Source organism: Elaeis guineensis, chromosome 5, assembly GCF_000442705.2.
Source record: "Elaeis guineensis isolate ETL-2024a chromosome 5, EG11, whole genome shotgun sequence".
Taxonomy (NCBI): Eukaryota; Viridiplantae; Streptophyta; class Magnoliopsida; order Arecales; family Arecaceae; genus Elaeis; species Elaeis guineensis.
The window spans coordinates 121785041-121805481 of NC_025997.2; the positions used below are offsets into that span (position 1 = coordinate 121785041).

Genomic DNA, 20441 nt, shown 5'->3' on the forward strand with positions numbered 1-20441 from the left:
AGATTAGAAGTGGAAAATAAACAAAGGCAAGAATAAAGCTGCAGACTAAGAATTGCGGTTTTAATATTTTTTTGTTATATATTCTCTGCAATTTTACTTTTTAATATTTGTAGCTGACAACAATTTTCAAGATAAGGGCCAAGGAAAATGGGATGGTATCTCTTCATCCAGTCACATGGTCCACTGTTCTTTTATATGACAAAAATTGTCTATTAGTATCTGATTCTGTAAGCATGTTGGACAGAATCAGTTTTCTCATAATAAAACCCTATGAGATATTGGAGGCATCCTGTTCAATATTAAAAAGAGTAATAGCCAAATTAATGGTTTATATACCAAAAATAATCAAGAGAGGAAGGGAAAGTATACAAGTAGAGTAAAACACTTTCTTTTTTTTTTTAAAAAAAAAAAAAACAACATGAACAACCTACATTCCTTTGGAAATGTATAAATAGGAAGCCAATACTAGGAAATATACGTCGAAGTTATAACTCTTGTTTTGCCTTCAAACTAATATCTTACGGACCTTTTTCTCTCTTCACATAAACAAATAAATAAATAGAAAGAAAAAGAAAAGGAAGAAGAATCATTCATCTTCTTTGTGATGACTTTTCTATGCTTCAAAAGTGGGACCAGTACCACCACCAATTATATATTGCAAGCTTCTTTAGGTGAGGTGCACCATGAGAGCAGGGACTAGGAGTTCTAAGATCACTCGCTCTCCTTAATTCCCTCTTACCCTCACCTCCATCTCCCTATTTGCCCTCTCCATGCTCTTGTTCCTCCTCATTGCCATCTCCTAAGAGCTCCCCATTCCCCAAAAAGAAATCATTAGAGGTCACGCATGGACTCCACGAGATTAGTCTGTGTCGCTGCCAAGAAAGAAAACATGGAACACATGTACACGAGCAACCAGTGCCAAACTTGGACTAGAGAGCTCCATAGGATACTCTGTATGCAAGGAGGAGACCATGACGGCAGCTATGCGAAAAATTCTGAGGCTTCTGCATCTGCCCTCGCCTTATGTAAGCCAATGCTTGCAGGGGCCATAAGCTCCATGAAACTTTTCCAGGGCGAACCTTCTATTAGGATTGCAGACTTGGGCTGTGCCACAGGGCACAACACGCTGTCAACAATGGAGTTGGTAGTCCGGAGCCTGAGGCAGCGCTATGAGGAAGACTCTGATCATATGCCCGAGTTTGAGGCCTTCTTCTCCGATCTCCCATCCAATGATTTCAACTCACTCTTCCGATCGCTGGCGTCGTTCACCGATACCATGAAGAGGCCATACTATGCAGCAGGTGTGCCTGGTTCCTTCTATCAGCGGTTGTTCTCCAAAGGGAAACTTCATATGGTCGTGAGCCTTAGTGCCTTGCATTGGCTTTCTCAGGTGAGGTGCAACCTTTCACATTTTCCACTTTGTATTTACTTTATGGTAGGCACTCTCTCATAAAGTAGACTAGTGTTCTGAAGTTCTCGCATAAGTTTGTATCATGACTAGCAACTTTGTATGGTAACTTGATCTGTGCTAGATTTTGTACTTGCATTTCTTTTTTCAAGTACCTCTTGCACGCTAGCAACTTTGTTGTGAACATTTTTTTTTAATGGGGCCTTCTTTTCTCACTGTTCTATAGGCTATTTGTTTTCTAACAGAACCAAAGTTTGCAGCAGGAACCATATTATGATTATTTTCCCTCCATCTTTTTCTTCCACAAAATCTAAGAGTAATTTCCTTTGGAGTGAATAGATACCGGATGCCGTTTTAGATAAGCAGTCACCATCTTGGAACAAAGGTCGAGCTTGGATAGATGGAGCGAAGAAGGAAGTAGTCGAGGCCTATGCAAAGCAGTCAGAAGAGGACTTGACGGCCTTCTTGCAGTGCCGAAAAGAAGAGATTGTGGAGGGGGGGATGCTTTTCATACTGATGGCAGGGAGGCCGGACTCGCAGCAGCCAGAGAACCAGTTAAGCGATCCAGACACGAGAGCCAAACACCCCTTCACAACCTCCATGGATGAGGCATGGGAAGACCTGTTGAATGAGGTATGTATACTACCAGCATAGGGGATACCCAAGTTTCAACATAAAAGATCCTCCCTGCACCTTAAAACCAGCATGGCATAACACCTCTCTTCTTCCCATCCCCATATCATTAACAGGATGTACCACCTTTTTGTTTTTGGGACTTGGTAGGAGCTCACTCTTGAGTAGGCTTTTGCACTTCCTGTGTGAGCAGGGGATCTTTTTGGTGCTGGTTTTGTGCTTTCTTCTGCAACTTGGGCCTCCAAACCTGTTGATGTCCTCGTGTCATCCTTGCTCTAAATCTCTCTTGCGTCATAGTGTCACATCTCCCGTCTCATGAGCTCATCAGATTTCACTAGAAGACTAAGGACCTCCGGTAACTCTTTCAATAAACATAAGTACTCGGGTAAGGTTTTAAATCCAATGAAATGACCTTCCCTGTTTTTCTACGAGTATATCATGCTAACGTTTAAAATGAGATGTCTCAGGATATGCCGATCAGGATACCGAGACATTGATGGGATAGTCTCTTCCCGACACTTGGGACAGGACATTTCATCATGATATAAAACCATGATTTGTAGCACTATTTGCACTAAAAGTGTTGGTATTTTTGCTCCATGAAATTAATCTTGTTAACTTTATTTCTTTATTGTTGAGGTAAGAGTTGGGCTGGGCCTAACCCACTTTCATTAAGAGAATGAAAAGGTAATAAAACAGCCAATAGGCTCAAAATGAAAACAAAAAGATTGCAAGAACCAAAAGCATATAGTCTTAAAACCCGGTGCAAAACCACTTGGATATCTTGTTTATTGCCAATTAAGTTGTTTTCTTATGTTTATCTGCTATACTTCAACAGGGATTGATTGATGAAGAGACACGAGACATGTTCAACATCCCTGCTTACATGAGGAGCACAGAAGAGATTAAGAAAGCATTCGATCGTTGTACCGGATTTGAGATCCAACAACTGGAGTTTTTTAGAATCAGCGAGCATTCGAAGGAGAAACAAGAAGAGTGGATCAGGGATCCGGTTTCCTATGGCCGTGCCAAAGCCAATCTGGTACGAGCAACACTGAAGCCAATTGTCGAGGCCCACCTTGGGCAAATCCTCCCAGAGGAGCTGTTTAAGCGGTTCGAAAAGAGGGTCGCAGAAGACCTTGCTATGCTCCATAAAACTTGCTTCTATGGAGTGATTGTTGTGTGTGCAATTAGGAAGTGAGAGTCCCCAATCCAAGGAAAAGGTCCCAAGATTCCATGCATATGGTTGTTACCATATAAGCAGTCTTTGTTTGCTCCAAAATATATATAATATATTTATAAGCTATGTTTCAGAATTTTCTTTGGAGAATTAAAGTCTTTGAAATCTTTTACAGTACATAATTCCAGCTAAACTTATGGGCCATAATGAATCAACCACAGGACAGTGGTAGAGAAACTTTGGCTTCATTTCCTTGTTATCATGGTCTGGATTCCAATACATAGTTCCATAAAGGACAACCATCAAATAGAGAACAACATCTCAACCAACTTACCGACTAAATTCAATGGAAAAATGACATTCTTATTGAGAGCTGATGGTGACTCTACAACAGAAATTAATCCTACCGCTTGTCAAACTGTAGAGAATTTGATTCTTGAATTAGGAATCCTCAAATAATATGAAATAACTCCTTTGTTACCTCAAACTATGAGAAATGGGTTTCAAGTGCTCGTCCGAAATACCAAATCATGTAAATTTGAGCCTACTTGAAAGAAACATTTCTTCATTATAGTTACTGGGACATTACACATAATTATGTTTTTCAAGCCATAGATTAAGAAAAGATATATATATATATACATATTCCAATCACCTCTCGTCCTACTCTTTTAAGAAGAAAAAAAAAAAAATCATTACCCAAGTGATTCCGTATGAAGAATCTTGGCATGGTAATTGATCTAGCTCTCTTGTAACTAGTTTCCTCAGGGTGTGTTTGCTTATACTTTTTGATTTTTTATTTTTAAAAAATATATTTTTTTTTTTTTACTATTGAGTAAAAATAAAAAAATAAAAAATATATTTGATAACCATATTGCTATAAAGCAAAATCAATGTTTGGAGATGGCAGGTGAAAAGTTCGATGAAAGAGAAGGGTTCGAAAAAGAAGGGAAAAGAGAATGAGGAGGTGAAAAGCTCCACAAAGAAAAAGAGTTCGGACTCTTTATTTTTTGGTTTGACATTTTAGACGTGGAAAAGCAAAAAAAGCAGAAAAGTAAGTTTTGAAAAGCAAAAAATTTTTGCTTTGCATATAAAATAATTATTTTAATTTTTTGATTTTTACTTTTTATTTTTCATGATGTTATCAAACATTATTTTTTAATTTTTATTTTTTAAAAATTAAAAAATAAAAAAAATATTTTTTTAATGACTAATCAAATGCATCTTAATTAATTTTGTTAGGCGCTTTTGGAGCACTACCATTTTATAAAACTTGCCAATATCCAATCCCAACGACATGACTAAGTGAGGGTAAGGATATAGCAACTTTGACGAGGCCCGTTGTGCATGAACCATCTAGAGGTCATGCCACCATTGAAGAAGTCACAGGTCGTTTGCTAGAATATTCTATAGTTTACAACATTTAGCCGTGATGTACTTGGGAGTCGAACTGAATGACCACAAGAAAATTCCTCCTCATTGGAGCTTAAGAGAGTTGAATTCGACCCCGTAAGATTTAGGAACTTTTCAAGCTTTACATAGTATTGTACCACCTACCTTACATTTCAAGGAGATCTTTCATCACCATCATCTTTACTTTTTCTCGAGATTAAGATAGGTTTTACCATTCAAAGCAGACAAACCATGGACTGTAGCCAAGCTTCCAATTTAAGAGTTGTCGCACTGTTTCCTTCCACAATTGGCTCCTTTGATGTAGCCTACTAGTTTGAATGAGGGAAATGCTTGTTAATTAAGTGGATGACAACCTAAAATATTTACAGCAGGCGTCTTGTTGTAAACTTATAGATTTGACATGTATATAGATTATTTTTATTGTAATTAAAATTTTTAATATTAATTTTAAGGGACAAGTCATGTTTAGGGACACGGGGGATGGTTTTGGGAGAGGTGGTCGATCGTCTGTGCCAGACTTGGTAGGTGGAATTAGTGAATGACGATTCTGGTGGGGGCCACTCTATGAGCCATCACATCGGATCTGTTATTTAGAGCCCATGACTTTAGGGTGCATCGGCAGGCCCAGCTGTCCTTCCTACTCCCCCCGTGACATGTTTCCTATGAGGTAGGCCCCCTGTGTGGGGTGGGGGAGGGGGGCAGAGAGAGAGAGAGAGGAGTATAATTTTCTAATTTGGAAAAGAAAATGTGTTTAAAGTCTTAAAAGGAAAACAGACTCAGAGGATCATCAAGGCCAGGACATAAAAGTGTGATTGTTTTATGACAGAAATTATCAAGATAAAATCTATAATATGGCTTGGCAATGTTGGAGGTATATTGATGATAACAGCAAGAAATACTAATCTAAAGAGGTATAATTTGGGCCCTATGATTTTAAGCTGCACGTCATTTGAATAAATCAATCATTAGATAGTGATTGGGGCCTAAATGTAGTTTTGTCTGGACCATAGAGGTCAACAACCAAAACCACATCATCAGAACTAAGGTCCATTACCTCTTTTAGGCAAACTTTGAATTCATTTAAGCTTGCTAGACCGAACTAGATTAAGTCACAGTTTTTTTTTTCAAGTAGAAGTGGACATGCATTTATGTGAGGAACTTTGGTAAGTAGCCCTAGGATCTTGTCCCTCTCTATTCTCACAAAAAATCTAGCATCTTCATCAATTCCTCGTGATTTTTAGGGAAAAAGAATTGTTAAGAAAAATCCATCACTCCATCAGGATCAGAGTTTGCATCATGGTAGTGTCATAATTAATGCTGGTTGCAAAGAGAAGCTACAGGATCAGTCCTACTGTGAGCTAAAGCCACACTTCTCAATAAATAGAATGATGTCTATGATATTTGCAACACATGGGAACCAACATATTGTTGGTGATTAAAATAAGTTAAGGATGGATATGGCATTTAAAGAAAACAGCAACATCAAATGTATGAAGAATATTTTATCTTTCTATAGCTCGTGAGATACATTTTTTCGAAAACACCTATGCCTACTGATTGTACGCCATTAAATTGTTTCATCTTCTAAGCCATAAGGCAATCTCAATGAAACAGGCTTATAGTTAGCATCAACAGGTACCTTCTGTCCTTGAGCCTTAACATGCATTACGTAGTAACGTTCACCTGCCTGGTTATATTGCCCTTGACGGCAATCATCATACATTGTTGACAAGGTGAAATCTGAATGACCTTAAGCTCAGAGGCGCCAGCCTCTGAGTTGCACTCGGTTGCAGGGTATATTTGGAGGGAATTAGATATAAAATTTGTGAAACATAGAAAGGATGGGCTTATTCTTTTTTTTTTTTCCTCAATACAAAGGGACGATCATATCATTCTATGTGAGTACAATTTAAAAAATTAAAATATAAAATATTCCACAGAGTCCGTTTGCAAGCGTCTTCTTGATACCAGGTTCAATCTTCAATGTACTTGGCGATAAAGAATGTGTTAGAATAAATTGATAAAAAATAGATCTAAAAAAAAATAATGCAAAGAAAAAGAAAGAAAAAGAGCACACTAGGATTTAACGTGGTTCAGCAATGTGCCTACGTTCACGGGTGAAGATAAGTAATTTTACTATCAAGATTACAATGGAGGAGAAGCACTCATAAAATTTTTTAAAACCCTATACACCCAGAAATTTCTCTCTCTCAATATATTTTTGTATCTGAAATTGGAGAAAGAAAATAAAAGGAGGTGCTGCATTGCGACATCGTGAACCACTAGGAGCCTGGGACACCGCTTGAGAGGAAAAAACCATGAACCCATGGGTGGGTAATTTAAAATCCTATATGTCCAGCTGATGTGATAGTTGGAAGGAAAAAAATAGCCCCATTAGGATTTGGTTTGGTGTTGACTGGGTCAAACAATTAACAAATCTCCACTTTTTGACTCGGACAACATAGATGCACTCCTCAAAGTAAAAAAATACTCGTAAATGTAAAATAGTAAAAAATATTCATCTCCACCAAAATACCCCAAAAGATATCCTCAAGTGCTGTAGATACCAATTAAGTCCAAGCAATGCTTGAACTTAGCAATTAGAAGAGGCTTCGTTATCATATCAACTGGACTGTCGACAATACCAATTTTTTTAACAATCACTGTGCGTTTTCCAATCACATCCTGAACGAAATGAAACTTCATATATCGATGTGCTTTGTCCTTTCATGAAACATCTGATCTTTAGATAAATGAATAACACTCTGATTGTCTGAATATATAACCATCGACTCCCGACTAGAAGTAAGCTCTTCAAATAAGCCTTGTTGCCATATAGCTTCCTTCACACCCTTTGTCATAGCGATATACTCCGCCTCGATTGTAGACAGAGCCATAATGGGTTGCAATGAAGCTTTCCAACTAACTGCACATTCACCAATAAAGAAAGCATAACCTAAAAGTGATCTCCTCCTATCTAGATCATCTGCAAAATTTGAATCAACATATCCAACCACACCATCTTTATACCTCTCAAACTCCAGACAAGTACTAGTGGTACCTTTTTGGTATCTCAGAATCCACTTAACAGCCTACCAATGAGTCTTATCAGGGTTGGTCATATATCTGCTAACCATACTCACTGTATAGGAGATGTCTGGTCGTGTGCAAACTATGGCATACATAATGCTCCCAATAGCACTGGAATAAGGAACATGTGACATATACTCCGATTCATCATTGGATTGTGGTGACAATGCGGCTAAAAGTCTGAAGTGCACCGTAAGGAGAGTGCTCACCGGCTTTACATCTATCATCCCAAAACGTTGAAGAATCTTTTCTATGTATTTCTCCTATGTCAAATGCAATACTTCTTCTTTTCTGTCCCTCTTAATTTTCATTCTAAGGTTCTTCTTAGCAGCACCTAAATCTTTCATTTCAAACTTACCTTTCAGTAATACCTTCAACTTATTTATCTCAACTATATCACTGGAAGCAATTAATATATCATCGACATAGAGCAGCAAATATATGAAAGATCCGTTAGCAAGTTTTCTAAAGTACACACAACTGTCACACTTGCTTTTAGAATATCTATGACCTATCATGAAAGAGTCGAACCACTTGTACCATTGTTAAGGAAACTGCTTCAAGCCATAAAGTGATTTCTTTAACAGACAAACATGGTCCTTCTTTCCTTCAACAATGAATCCCTCTGGCTATTTCATATAAATTTTTTTCTCAAATTCTCATGTAGAAAGATTGTCTTAATATCGAGCTGCTCAAGATACAGATCATGCATGGCTACCAATGATAAAAGAACATGAATAGAAGTATGCTTAATGATGGGTGAAAAAATATCATTAAAGTGAATACCTTCTACCTGACTATAGTCTTTAGCAACTAAACGAGTTTTGTACCTTGTATCTTCCATATTAGGGATTTCGTACTTTTTCTTGAAGATCCACTTACGGTCAACAATTCTCTTGCCTGTAAGTAGTTTTACTAACTTTCATGTGCAATTCTTATGAAGAGACTCCATCTCTTCATTCATCGCCACTAATCACTCTATAGAACTGGTACTAGAAATAGCTTGATTGTATGTGGAAGGCTCGCCATCTTCTTCTATATTATGTGCCATTGAAAGAGCATAAGCAACCAAATCCTCATAGCTATATCTCTGTGGAGGTTTGATCTATCTCTTTGTTCTACTTGTAGCAATACTCTGCCTCTTAAATTATGAGATTTTTCTAATTAAGGTGTCTGATGACTGAACCTGTTCAGACTGAGAAGAATTTTGCAACTAAATTATACCATTGATCTCTATCTTCACCTACTCCCTAACACTCGAGATTTTATCAAAAGAAACACGATTAGGATATAATATAACAGACTCATCAAATGTGATATCTCTGCTAATAAGTAACTTAGATGATTCAGGACATCACGGTCTATATCCTTAACCCCTAATGCATAACCAATAAAAATATACTTTTTAGCTCTGGATTCTAACTTGCCTTCATTTACATGAGCATAAGCAGGATAGCCAAATATTCACAAATTAAAATAATCAGAAGAGCTACCAGATCATACCTCCTCCGGAGTTTTACAATCAAAACCGAATGTGGAGATTGATTTACCAGATAACTTGCCATAGAAATCGCCTTGCCTAAAACCTCTTCGCCAAGCCAGCATTAGAGAGCATGCACCGAGCTCACTTTAAAAGAATCCTATTCATCCATTCGCCTATCCCATTCTGCTATGGAGTATGCCTAACGGTCTTATATCTGATGATCCCTTCCGTAACTATGAAGACAATGTCGCTATCATTTGATTCTCCTGCTGCAACACTTGCTTCTGCCTCAGTATTAGTATTTTTCTGACCTTGATGCTTGTCATCATTCTTCTTCTGTTGTTCTTTATTTTTTAGCTTGAAACAATCAATTTTTATGTGACCCTTCTTCTTACAATAACCACAAATCAGATTTCTATGCTTTGACTTTGACCTGGATATACCTTTATTGCCATAACTCTTTTCTTGAGACCTCCCTCTAGCAACCAAATCTTTTCTTGAAGCTGCACATGTCTTATTGCTTATCTGCATGTCAATCCTTTCTTTTGAAAGTAAGGAGGACTTGACATCATCAAGACACAGTATCTCATCCAAACAAGAAGGTCTCACGAAAGTTCTTATAAGAGGGTGATAAAGAACACAATAATAAAAGGGTCTCATATTCTTATTCGATTTTAACATCTATCGAATGGAGATCGATAATAATAGAACTAAATTCATCTAAATACGATTTAATGGAGATACCTTTCGCCATGCGCAACATGAAGAGACATTGCTTTAAATACAACTTGTCGATGAGAGATTTCGTCATGTAGAGAGACTCCAACTGAAGCCATAACTCTGTAGTAGTCTTTTCATCTAGGACTTCGCGCAATACCTCATCGGATAAGCATAATTGTATTGCCGTAAGAGCTTTCTCATCAATTTTCTCCTTCTGCTCTGGCATCAATGAATCGGACATCTTTTTCTTTTCCAACAGTATCTTCTGCAATCCCTGTTGCGTCAGTCAACACGCATCTTGACTTGCCATAATGCAAAGCTGTTGGTCTTATCAAATTTTTGGATCTCAAACTTTATCGTCATCGAAATCTATCGAGAAAATAGAATAGTTCTGATACCAGTTTGTTAGAATAAATTAAATTGACGAAAAATAAATCCAAAAGAAAAATAATGCAAAGAAAAATAAAGAAAAAGAGCACACTAGGATTTAACATAGTTCGGTAATATGCCTACATTCACAGACGAAGGTGAGTAATTCCACTATCAAGATTATAATGGAGGAGAAACACTTACAAAATTTTTCAAAACCCCATACATCTAGAAATTTCTCTTTGTCAATATATACCTATATCTGAAATTGGAGAAAGAAAATAAAAGGAGGTGCTGTGCCGCAAGGTCGTGAACCATTGGGAGTCTAGGATGCCGCTTGAGAGGAAAAAACCGTGAACCCATGGGTGGGTTATTTAAAACCCTATATGCCCTGCAGATGCGACAGTTGGAAGGGAAAAAAGAGTCCCATTAGGACTTGGTTTGGTGTTAACCAAGTCAAATAATTAATGGAATGCATCTCAATTCTTGATACTATTCACCTCTCCAAAGATGTGCTGAACCGGTGTCATGGTAAAATGACAAAGGAACCTTCAGATGTTATGGATGAGCGGATGAGCTTCGAGATGCTTCGTCTCGTCTCGAAATCAATCGATGACAATGGTAGAATCACTCTCAATGAAGATGTTCTTCATCTGCAACTCCTGTCTCACGTAAATGATACCTACTCAAACGGCACAAAGCTCCACTTTAGAGATGCACGGCTCAAAAAGATATGAGCTCTCTCGTGGGATGAGCATCTTTTGATCTTTGGTTGGGAGAATAAATAGGAGCAAATAAAGAAAGAGAATATATTGTATTTAATATATTTTAGATTTTATGATAATTTATCTTTCATCACAAACAAAACTACCCACCCCACCTCCACACCCTCCCTTTTTTGTGCTTCATAAAGAGTGAGGGGTAATATGGTAATTAACTATCACGTGGGAGAGAATAAATCTATTCCACCCCTCTTCATGGATAGGTTTATCTCCAAGTCAGAGAAAAATCCACTCACATGACACATCTCGCTGGCCAAAAAAGCAGTGTTTGGCAGAGTAAGAGAAGGAACAGGGACTATCAACCATCCCAGCACGGCCTAGTGCTCAAACAGGAAGCTGGGCTTCACATCTGTCGAGCAGAACTTTTTTCTATCTACTTTTTAGGACCTATATCAACATGTAGCCTAAGCCTCTCCAGATCTAGATGAGGCAAACAGTAGTGAAAAGAGATAGAACTTGTTTTCCAGCTTGGGCTGCTGCAGTTGTTACTGGATTTCATTCTCCAGCTGAAGCTCCATCATAGTCTAACTTGGATCACTGACCAAATTTTAAATGCATAGAATTCCAGCACCAGTAAATTATGTGGGAGAAGGACGACCCTGCAATATCACTGCTGATACACCCCAAGTTGGAGTCTGTATTTCTCATGGTCATCATCCCAGGCCTTCTACCTCCTTTTGACAAATAAATGAATAGCCCTTCAGTTTTTGTGGTTTAGGAAGCATTCTTGATGTGGGATTCATGAATCATATACTCTTGATCTACAACTTTTGCAGTCATCGAATGATCGAAAACATGGCAAGCATACTGTCGCCTTAAGTTTATTCTAATTTGCATTTGGTCACACTGAACTGAGATTTGGTTACATCCTTGTCAACCAACTTTATGGATGAATCTCAAGCTCATGTGGATATTAAGTGCCTAGCACCTCTCAACCCCTCCAGAACTGTCAACTAGTTCTCATGTGCCACATGTTTTTATGTTTGTGCTGACCATACTGCCCTAAGCTCTGTTTCCTTAGACTTACACTGTTACAGTAGAAAAGATATAATGTGATTGTAAATTGTGTTTCTTCAGCACTTGTTAGCTTGATTCACATGGCATGTCACTACCATAATGGCAAGACGAACTTTTTTCTATTTTAAGCAAGCATGGATAGAATCCCAAGCTTGCGATGACACCACTGGCAAAACCCTGAACTGGATCCCGATCTACAGGTTTCACAAGGAGAGTAGCCTTAAAAGGCCATGCAACAGCTAATAATTCATTACATGCTGCGCTGGCCATTCGTTTCGTACCTGCCTGGTGGTCCATGATGCACCCTGCATCACTGGGCTTATGCTTTATGGAACATTGCATCGTAGTCAATCGTTTCGAGTAACTGTTTGACGCATCTCATGTCGCTTGTAATCGGCATCTTCAGTCGATCATCTGGCCATGCCAAGATGACCGCTGCGGATTTTCTCGAAGAAAGATGATCCCTTTCCATTGCAAAGACTCGAGGCAGATGCCGCAGTGGTTGTAGCCTTTGGAACAGAATGCCCATGCCCAAACTCCTATTGGTTGTGGGCATTCAATGGTGAAGTGGCATGAGAACAAATGCATGCAACCCACTTATCATTGAATCTGTTGCAGGATTAGGACTTGTCTTCATGTGAATAGAGAGTGGATATATCATTGGCAAGTTATCAATATAAAGCTTTGAAAGGGAAATTCTGCTTGAAAGCCCTATAACATCAGAAAAGTGGGTAGATTGATATCTAGGGGGTGGCTAAGATCTACTTCCTAGATGGTTTGCTTTTTCTGCTTCTCCATAGAAAACCCTTCCTGAATATCAGAATCTCATTAGTCTCATGTATGTCATGAAGTTTACTCTTGTTATTCTTCCAAGTCCAGTCAGCACCTTTGGGTCATGTTAAAGAAAACAGATGGTTTGCAATATGAACTAAGAAACCAAATTACCTCACACACACACAAAACCGAAGCCAACTCACTTCAAAACAACAATTTGCAAATTATATACCAAAAGCTGAAGCCTGATGGAGGAAAGTAAAATCAATGAACCAGGTTTTCTTTTTCTTTTTTCTTTTATAAAAATAAACTAGGTAACCGTAGGAAACAGTATATCTATGTGGTAGCTAACAAGGGGGTAGGTAGCAGTCAAAAAACTTTTAAGCAGTCTTGTCTGTCAAACAAAATGAAACGAGTGCAGAATTGTAGCATTGTGAACTGTTAGTGGGCTCACATGCAATTGTAGCATGTCTGACAGCTCTAAAGAGGGCTCAAGCTAGCTCAAAGCTCACGAGCCACTCCATGCTGCTGTGAGTGGAGAAAGCATGGCGAAACTTGGGAGGGGCAAAAGCAAATGAGAACAACATCAGTGCAACATTTACTTCTTCGGTTGTCCGTAAGCTTCGCAGGTCTTGACTGTCAACCTTGAATGCTTTAGGACCACCATGTGCCAAAGGATATGATTGACCTATGCAAATAGATATTAAGGAGGAACTTCTAGATATCTGTAGGAATAGTCAGAAGAAAGGGAAATGCAAAGGAACATCACAACCTATGTAGTCCTTTCTTTTCAAGCATGAGTGGTAAAGCCATGTTCATGTTACAGTAATTACCTTCTATTTTGACACTCACTACATATATGCTTCAACTCTTGCAAGTTATTTATGTAACTGAATTATTCTACACAAGCACACGGCCAATGATTTAGCGGGTCTTATTATCTAGCAGGCAGCCTTTCATTGCAGAATTTGTGAGATTTTTGTGGTTACACCAGTGGCTTCTTATCTATACATGTCAATATCCAAATGTTTTGATTTATTGTTTTAATTAGTTTTGAGAAAATAATTTGTAATATCATTTATGTGGTCTTTTTTTTTAAAAAAAAAAAAAAAGAAAGAAAGCTAGGCCAAGCCTAACTATCTTTCACTTAGAAAATGAAAGAAGAGGACACAGAAATGAGGAAAAAGAAAACAAAGAAATAAAAAGAGGAAACAACATTCAACCAGAAACAATAGGAGCAGAACAATTTACAAAAACTCAAGTCAACAGAGTTCAACATCAGCAACTTGTTTACTGAAGAGGATTTTGTCCGGTCTTTCTCTTTTTCTTTTTTTTTTTTGATAAATTAGATAAATCATACGAGTCTAGTTTGAGCACATCCCACAAAATCAAGAAACAAAATATCCCTCAAATCACGAAGAGTATCAACCACATCGGTCCACAGAGCACCATGTAGGAGGCGACCCAATCTTTGGATAAAAAAACTGTACCATCCATCCATATCCTGGCTTGATGATGATTATTTATGATCGAAAATTCTTCCATTTCATTCCAGCCATGATCTTTGATGTTTTCTGTTTATCATGCTTCTTCTTATGTAGATATTAAATGTTTTATTTAAGCAAAATTATATTAATATCAAACTCAATATCTAAATACTTATTTAATCAACAAATTAATTCCATGTGACCTTTAGAGTTAATTTTCCATCCATATATATACAGGGAGACTCAAAGCCTACTAAAGTGATCATACACCTGCACTCTGTCCTGTATTTAGTTGTTACATGTCCCTTATATGTACTAAATAATGGGCTTATTTGGAGGCTGAGGATTGTTGAATGTTTAACATGAGACCCTGTGAAAGGCCCAACTATGGTTTGAGGCCAGAGCCCCTCTTCTGAACCTTTTTAAATTGAAGTATCTTGTTAGGCGGTGAGCTCACATGATTCTTTGATTCTTCAATTGGTGCTTTGTGTCTCTTCTTTCTGCCCGTCAAATGAACGCTAGAGTGAATATTTCTCGCAACAAAGTTGTATACATGAAAATATCTTCTTCTACTAGTGGACTTTTAGCAATGATTTACGTTTCTTTTGGTTGCAAATAGTTCACTGTTTAGAACCTTCTTAAAACTGTTGAAGCAAATTTGTGGGACACAATAAGTGTCCTAAATGGACCCCACCAGAGATCCAATTATGATGCTAATTGTTGCAAGTGTAAGGTTTGCAACATGATTCTTACCACAACCGACCCATATCATGCTGAACTATTCTTCATCAAATTCTGTGGATTGGAACTCCATTTATCACGTTTGCTGCAATACTTGATACATGTTGCCATAATGTTTGTGTTGCAAGGTTTTATATATTTGCTCGTAGGATTACTACGCGGTTTATGTTTGACCTAGGCATCAGTCTTGACTTAGGAATAGTGCTATACAGAATGACAGATATTCGGTGTAGCGCATCACTTCATTGTCTTGATTACTTTTGCATGACCGGTAATTTTGTTAACACTTGCACACTACCTGTTGGATTACTTGCACATTGTAACCCTAGTTATCAATTACTTGACATTTTCCACAACATGTACTTATCATTCCCGGCTTCATCGAGGCCCTCCGTGCCTCTTGGCCTCATATTTCTCAGTCTTCATTTGATCAAATACATAATATGTATCATAATTTCTTGATCCCAAGGCTGTCATACGAATATCATATTTCCTTCCTTCTCAAGAATATTCGAAACTTTTGAAGGACCAAACAGTTTCTGCACTTTCTACCTATTGTTTTGATTCTAATCAGTAGCCTCTCAAGTTGAGATTGGTGACTAACAAGTACAAACAAACATGTTAAGTTCGCACCTGAGTTGAACTGTTCATGTACACCATTAGATTTGATGCATAGATATTTTTCAACAATTTGCTCCTTTTGCAATAAGACTGGGATGTTATATACACAAGTGATATCAAGTGCAAGTGTGTCAAACTCCAAGAGTCACAACAACAGCATCAGAAGGGAGGCTTGCAACCCAGACCCACAAACAACCCAGCCAACCACATAACTAGAAGCAAACGTTAGAGCCCAAAAGCCCCAGAAGCTAAACGAGGCCAGGAACTCACTTTCTATACATGAAGAGTTGCATGCAACGGAGAACCTTCAGCTAAAATTTCTCCTCCAGATTGTGATTAATCTTCAACCTTCAGATAAAATTGCTCTTCCTGGTTGTGATTAACTTCTATGCAAACACTGCCACCTCAAGACACCACTATGAGCCTTCAAACCTCACCTTCCACCAGAACAATCTGTTTTGTTTATTCGCGGCTCGGTTTGAGTTATGGGATCTTTTAACCTTTTTCGAGAACAAAAACAGAGCAATTCTTAAGATGCGCATCTTAAGAATTTTTCAGAACAAAAAAGAGCTACCAGAACCAGTTTGGACCATGGAAGATTTAATGACGTAGAGAATTTCATAGATACAAAGACAACAATATCTTAGCAACTCTGTTTTTTATACTTGATGATATAGCCACCTCATGAGAGCATTGGTCTGAACTGAACCTATCCATAGCTAGACTTGGCGTTTAATGTGATCGTCTAGTCACAAAGTCCACAAAACTCGCACATGATTCATGCTGGCCTCTGTCACCCACACGCAAAGGACACAAGAAATGCCAACCGGCTTTTCATCTGGATGAGCATCCACTGTGAGAACTTACCATTTCAAGCGCAGAGTATGTGTGACAATAACTATTTTTCTTCGTTTGTTTTTGCTTACGTTCACATTGCCTTCCACTTGCTTGCTGGAAACCAGTGTTGGATCCTCAACATCTCACATGAACAAAATATTGGATGATTTGTTGAGACCGTACTGGTTTGGTCGTCTAGTCAAACTTAACCAGGTTCGGCGTGCCTGAGGCAATGATCATTGATGACTTCTACTCCACGTAGGATACCCCTAAGAGAGGAATTTGTTAATTAGATTATCTAAAGCAGGTGCCGAGATAATATAGAATAAGTTCATAGATGACTTATGTCACTTGGTGGGACATTCATCCTTGGTTCCTTAGGTTTAAGCATTGTTATTTATATTGAATTTGATTGGAATATTCCGTGCTGCCAATTGAAAGTCAGAGACTGTGAGCTGTGACATGATTCTTAACTTCTTGATTGTTTCAAACCCTCTACTCATTGCATGAAAAGGCTTCTATTTCTTCTGATTAGGTACTTATTATGTTGAGAGAAAGGAGAGAACTTCCATTAACTAAGAATTACAAATTATTGACTCTAATGAGGAATCCGTGCTAGGTCAGCAAGCCATAAAGTTAACCATGCATAAAAACATATCTAATAATCCAACTTTATCCACCCTCATCAACAGAACAGGTAAACTAGATGCATCATCGCTGCCTTTTTGTCATGATATCGTCCGTCGGATTCTATATGATCACATTAGCATGACCTTCTTAGAAATCTTAGTAGCTAGTTTATCTCCACTTGCTTGTGCATCCTCTTTTCTTGCATGCATAAGTTTATTATAGTTTATTATGTTTAAAATTGAGGCTGCAACCAACATTCAAACACATGAACGACTTTTCAACAAAGAAATATCTCTTCCAAAAAGCAAAGAATGCGCAAGAGATGGAGGATGAAGTAACTAATTTGCATATAGATGGCTGACCGGATATTCCAAATTCTTATAGAATCCTCTGACCAGCTTGAGAGAATCTTTTATCTTCTGCCAAGTTATGCGAACCTATCCCTATCTTCCAACGATTCCAAGGGAAGACCCATGTAATGGTTTCCTTCAAGATAAGGATTGGCATACATTCCTTGAGGTACATTTATTGTACAATCATGCATTAGTAACCCATTAACAAAGGACAAAAGGCAGGTCACATATAATTGGATGTATTAATAGATTTTGATTCCCATAGTATCCTCTGACCATTATTGAAGAAGGTGATAACTAAAGTTTTCATTTCAAACCACATAGAATATGGACAGACCCACTCCTCTAACTCAGCCAATTACATGGTCTTCAAGAATTTTGTAGCTTTTCTAACTTACACTCAATGGCATCTTCATTTTGACACCATCTGAGTTCACAATTTTCTCTCTCTAAATATGTATTATCTGAATCATATAAGCCTATACAAAATAAGGGCAATATCACTAATCATTAAAGCTTCCATGTTCTTGCTTCATTCAGCTGACAACTGTGAGGTCACCGCAAGTTGAAGTTAGAGTTCAATAGCAATTGCTGATTGAAGAAAGGATGGCCTAACAAATTGTACTGAGGGCTATCAAACTGGCCGGCGAAGTTGGTAAAAATGCTTGAATTAAGGAGCCTCTTCGATGGGCGAGAAAGTTTGCCGCCGTCTTCTAAGCAACTGTCAATTGCTCGCTCGCGTTTCAGACCATTCTCAGCTGGCAAAACAGGGGACTCTGTTTGGGAGAGCTGTGGAATGAAAATGTTGCTGCGATTGCTGCTGCTGCTGTTATTGATGAATGGCTGGTCTGAACTCGGATGAACAACTTGATCTTGTTGAAAACTTGGGATATCAGCAGTGTTCTCCAGGAGTTGAGATAGTGCAGAGAAGTCCACATTTTCGAGGAGGTCGGTCAAAGAGCAAGACTTGGGAAGGTGGGGAGGGTTGTTTTGTGGTGTGGTGTTTGTTAGGCTTGGCATGAAGACATCCTCCACAGATATGTCCTCTTGTTGACGATCCATCGACAAGGTGTGGTTGCTCTTCTTGTAGATTCGGCAAAGGACCCAGTCATCCAGCTGAAATTGCAACAGAAACAGGGGAAGTAAGTTATGATGAAAAAGCATGCAGTGCTAAAACAGAGGAATTGCACTTTATTCCTGCCCTGTTCATCACTCATCAACTAATAAGATCAGCAAAACTAACTGTACTGTAAAATGATTTAAATTATCTTCTTTAACTAATAAATCCAGTAGAACTGTTCTATGTGATTAATTGAAGATTTATCTACTTCTTAACTTGCCATGGGGCATATCTAATATTGTTAAACCAAGAAAGACAATCTGAGGCATGCGATTATCATCCCTAGAATTTTGTTTCTTTTTGTTTTGATGCAATCATCCCAAGAACCTTGATGACTTGTTTTCTCACGTAGGCAAAGATCTCTTACCCTCATGGAAGTGTCTCTAAGCTTCATAGGTCTGTAAATATTGTTGTTGTGGGCATCGGCGAGCCGGTACTCATGCATGATCCAATCAGTCTTCACACCCTTGGGAGGTCTTCCCTGGTAGAACACAAGGGCCTTCTTCACCCCAATGTTCTGATTCCCTTTGCTAGAAATGATCGGCTTATCAGTTCCGGTGGCCTTCCAGTAGCCCGACGCAGCTGCCCTGTTTGGCCGAATGCCGTTCGGGTACTTGCGATCCCTCGGGCTAAAGAAATACCACTCCTTGTCCCCAAACATCGCTTTGGCTACACAAGCAACAATTATAGACACCATATCAATTCTGGAATTCTAATCACTACACTGCAAGATCACATGTATCTTGCTTGAAAAAACTTGACATGCAAGAACTCTAACGTAGGTCGCTACTAACCAGGGAGATCCCATGGATTAAACTTGTAGATATCGACTTCTGCGATGATAGAAACTGGGCATGGAAAAGAAGCTGCTCGGTTCTTGAGGTAGTGGAGGATGAGCTCCTCGTCGGTCGGGTGGAACCGGAAACCCGGTGGCAGCGATGTCGCAGGGTTCGACATGGCTCGATGGTGATTTTTAGCTAAGCTTAGCTAGTTTTCTACCTTGGTCTCAGTAGGGAGAAGGGGGTGGATGGGTGTCAAGGGAGATAAGAAGAGAAGGTGGGGGAAGGGAGAAGAGGTGAAATTTCTGGGAGAAGTGGATGTGGGGGTCGTTTTATCGTTGCAGATTTTTGTCGTGTAGTCATGCTCGCTTCGTTGGGCCCCTGGGCTAACTGGGCCTGCCACGTGGGCTCGTGCTTATCGTTTTTATTCTAAGTATGGTAAGGGAGGAAAGGTAGGCTGACAGATGGATCCGATAATGACGTGTATTTTATGACGTTAGCTTCCAGGTGTCCTGGACGCGTGTCGTCCTGCGAGCCGGATTGTTTATCCGGACCGCTCGACGTGGGTTGCAAGGGATCGAGTTCTGATGTCCCTTCAGAACAAGTTAAACAAAAAGCGAACTCTATAATGGAGACGTCCCATGTTCAGATAATTTATAATAATCGAATGTTTGCGACCGTTGGATGGAGGGATTAGGTAATTTTGGGTTGTTTGCGAGCGAGGGGAACACTGGAATCCGGATTCTAGCAGTGATGGGATAATTCCAATTGACGAGCCGAACTATGCATTGATTCTGGCTACAAGGACGAGAGAGTTGTCCGCATAAAGATACGTTCACAAATAGCCAAGAGTGTCCTTGTTTAGCTTCTGTTATGTTATTTTAATGGAGCACGCTAGTTTGGTTAGCTGGGATTAGGAGGGATAACAACGTTTTGCCACGGTCAAGGTTGACACGTGGAAAGGAAAAAAGAGCATCGAGCGTCGAGTGGATCAGCTAGACCTT

General features: G+C 38.8%; 2 protein-coding genes across 2 annotated transcripts; one reads left to right on the forward strand and one right to left on the reverse strand.

Annotated features, from left to right (window-relative positions):
* The first annotated feature begins 704 nt into the window (after positions 1-704).
* Positions 705-3339, forward strand: LOC105046074 (gibberellic acid methyltransferase 2). Its single transcript, XM_010924569.4, has 3 exons — positions 705-1390; positions 1748-2041; positions 2880-3339. The coding sequence occupies exons 1-3, from the start codon at positions 845-847 to the stop codon at positions 3240-3242; spliced, it is 1203 nt and encodes a 400-aa protein (XP_010922871.2). The 5' UTR covers positions 705-844; the 3' UTR covers positions 3243-3339.
* A 14477-nt stretch (positions 3340-17816) lies between these two features.
* Positions 17817-19740, reverse strand: LOC105046073 (NAC domain-containing protein 2). Its single transcript, XM_010924568.3, has 3 exons — positions 19453-19740; positions 19026-19327; positions 17817-18654 (listed from the first exon to the last, which is right to left on the reverse strand). Exons 1-3 carry the CDS (start codon positions 19613-19615, stop codon positions 18094-18096), a joined length of 1026 nt encoding a protein of 341 aa, XP_010922870.1. The 5' UTR covers positions 19616-19740; the 3' UTR covers positions 17817-18093.
* Between the last annotated feature and the right edge of the window lie 701 nt (positions 19741-20441).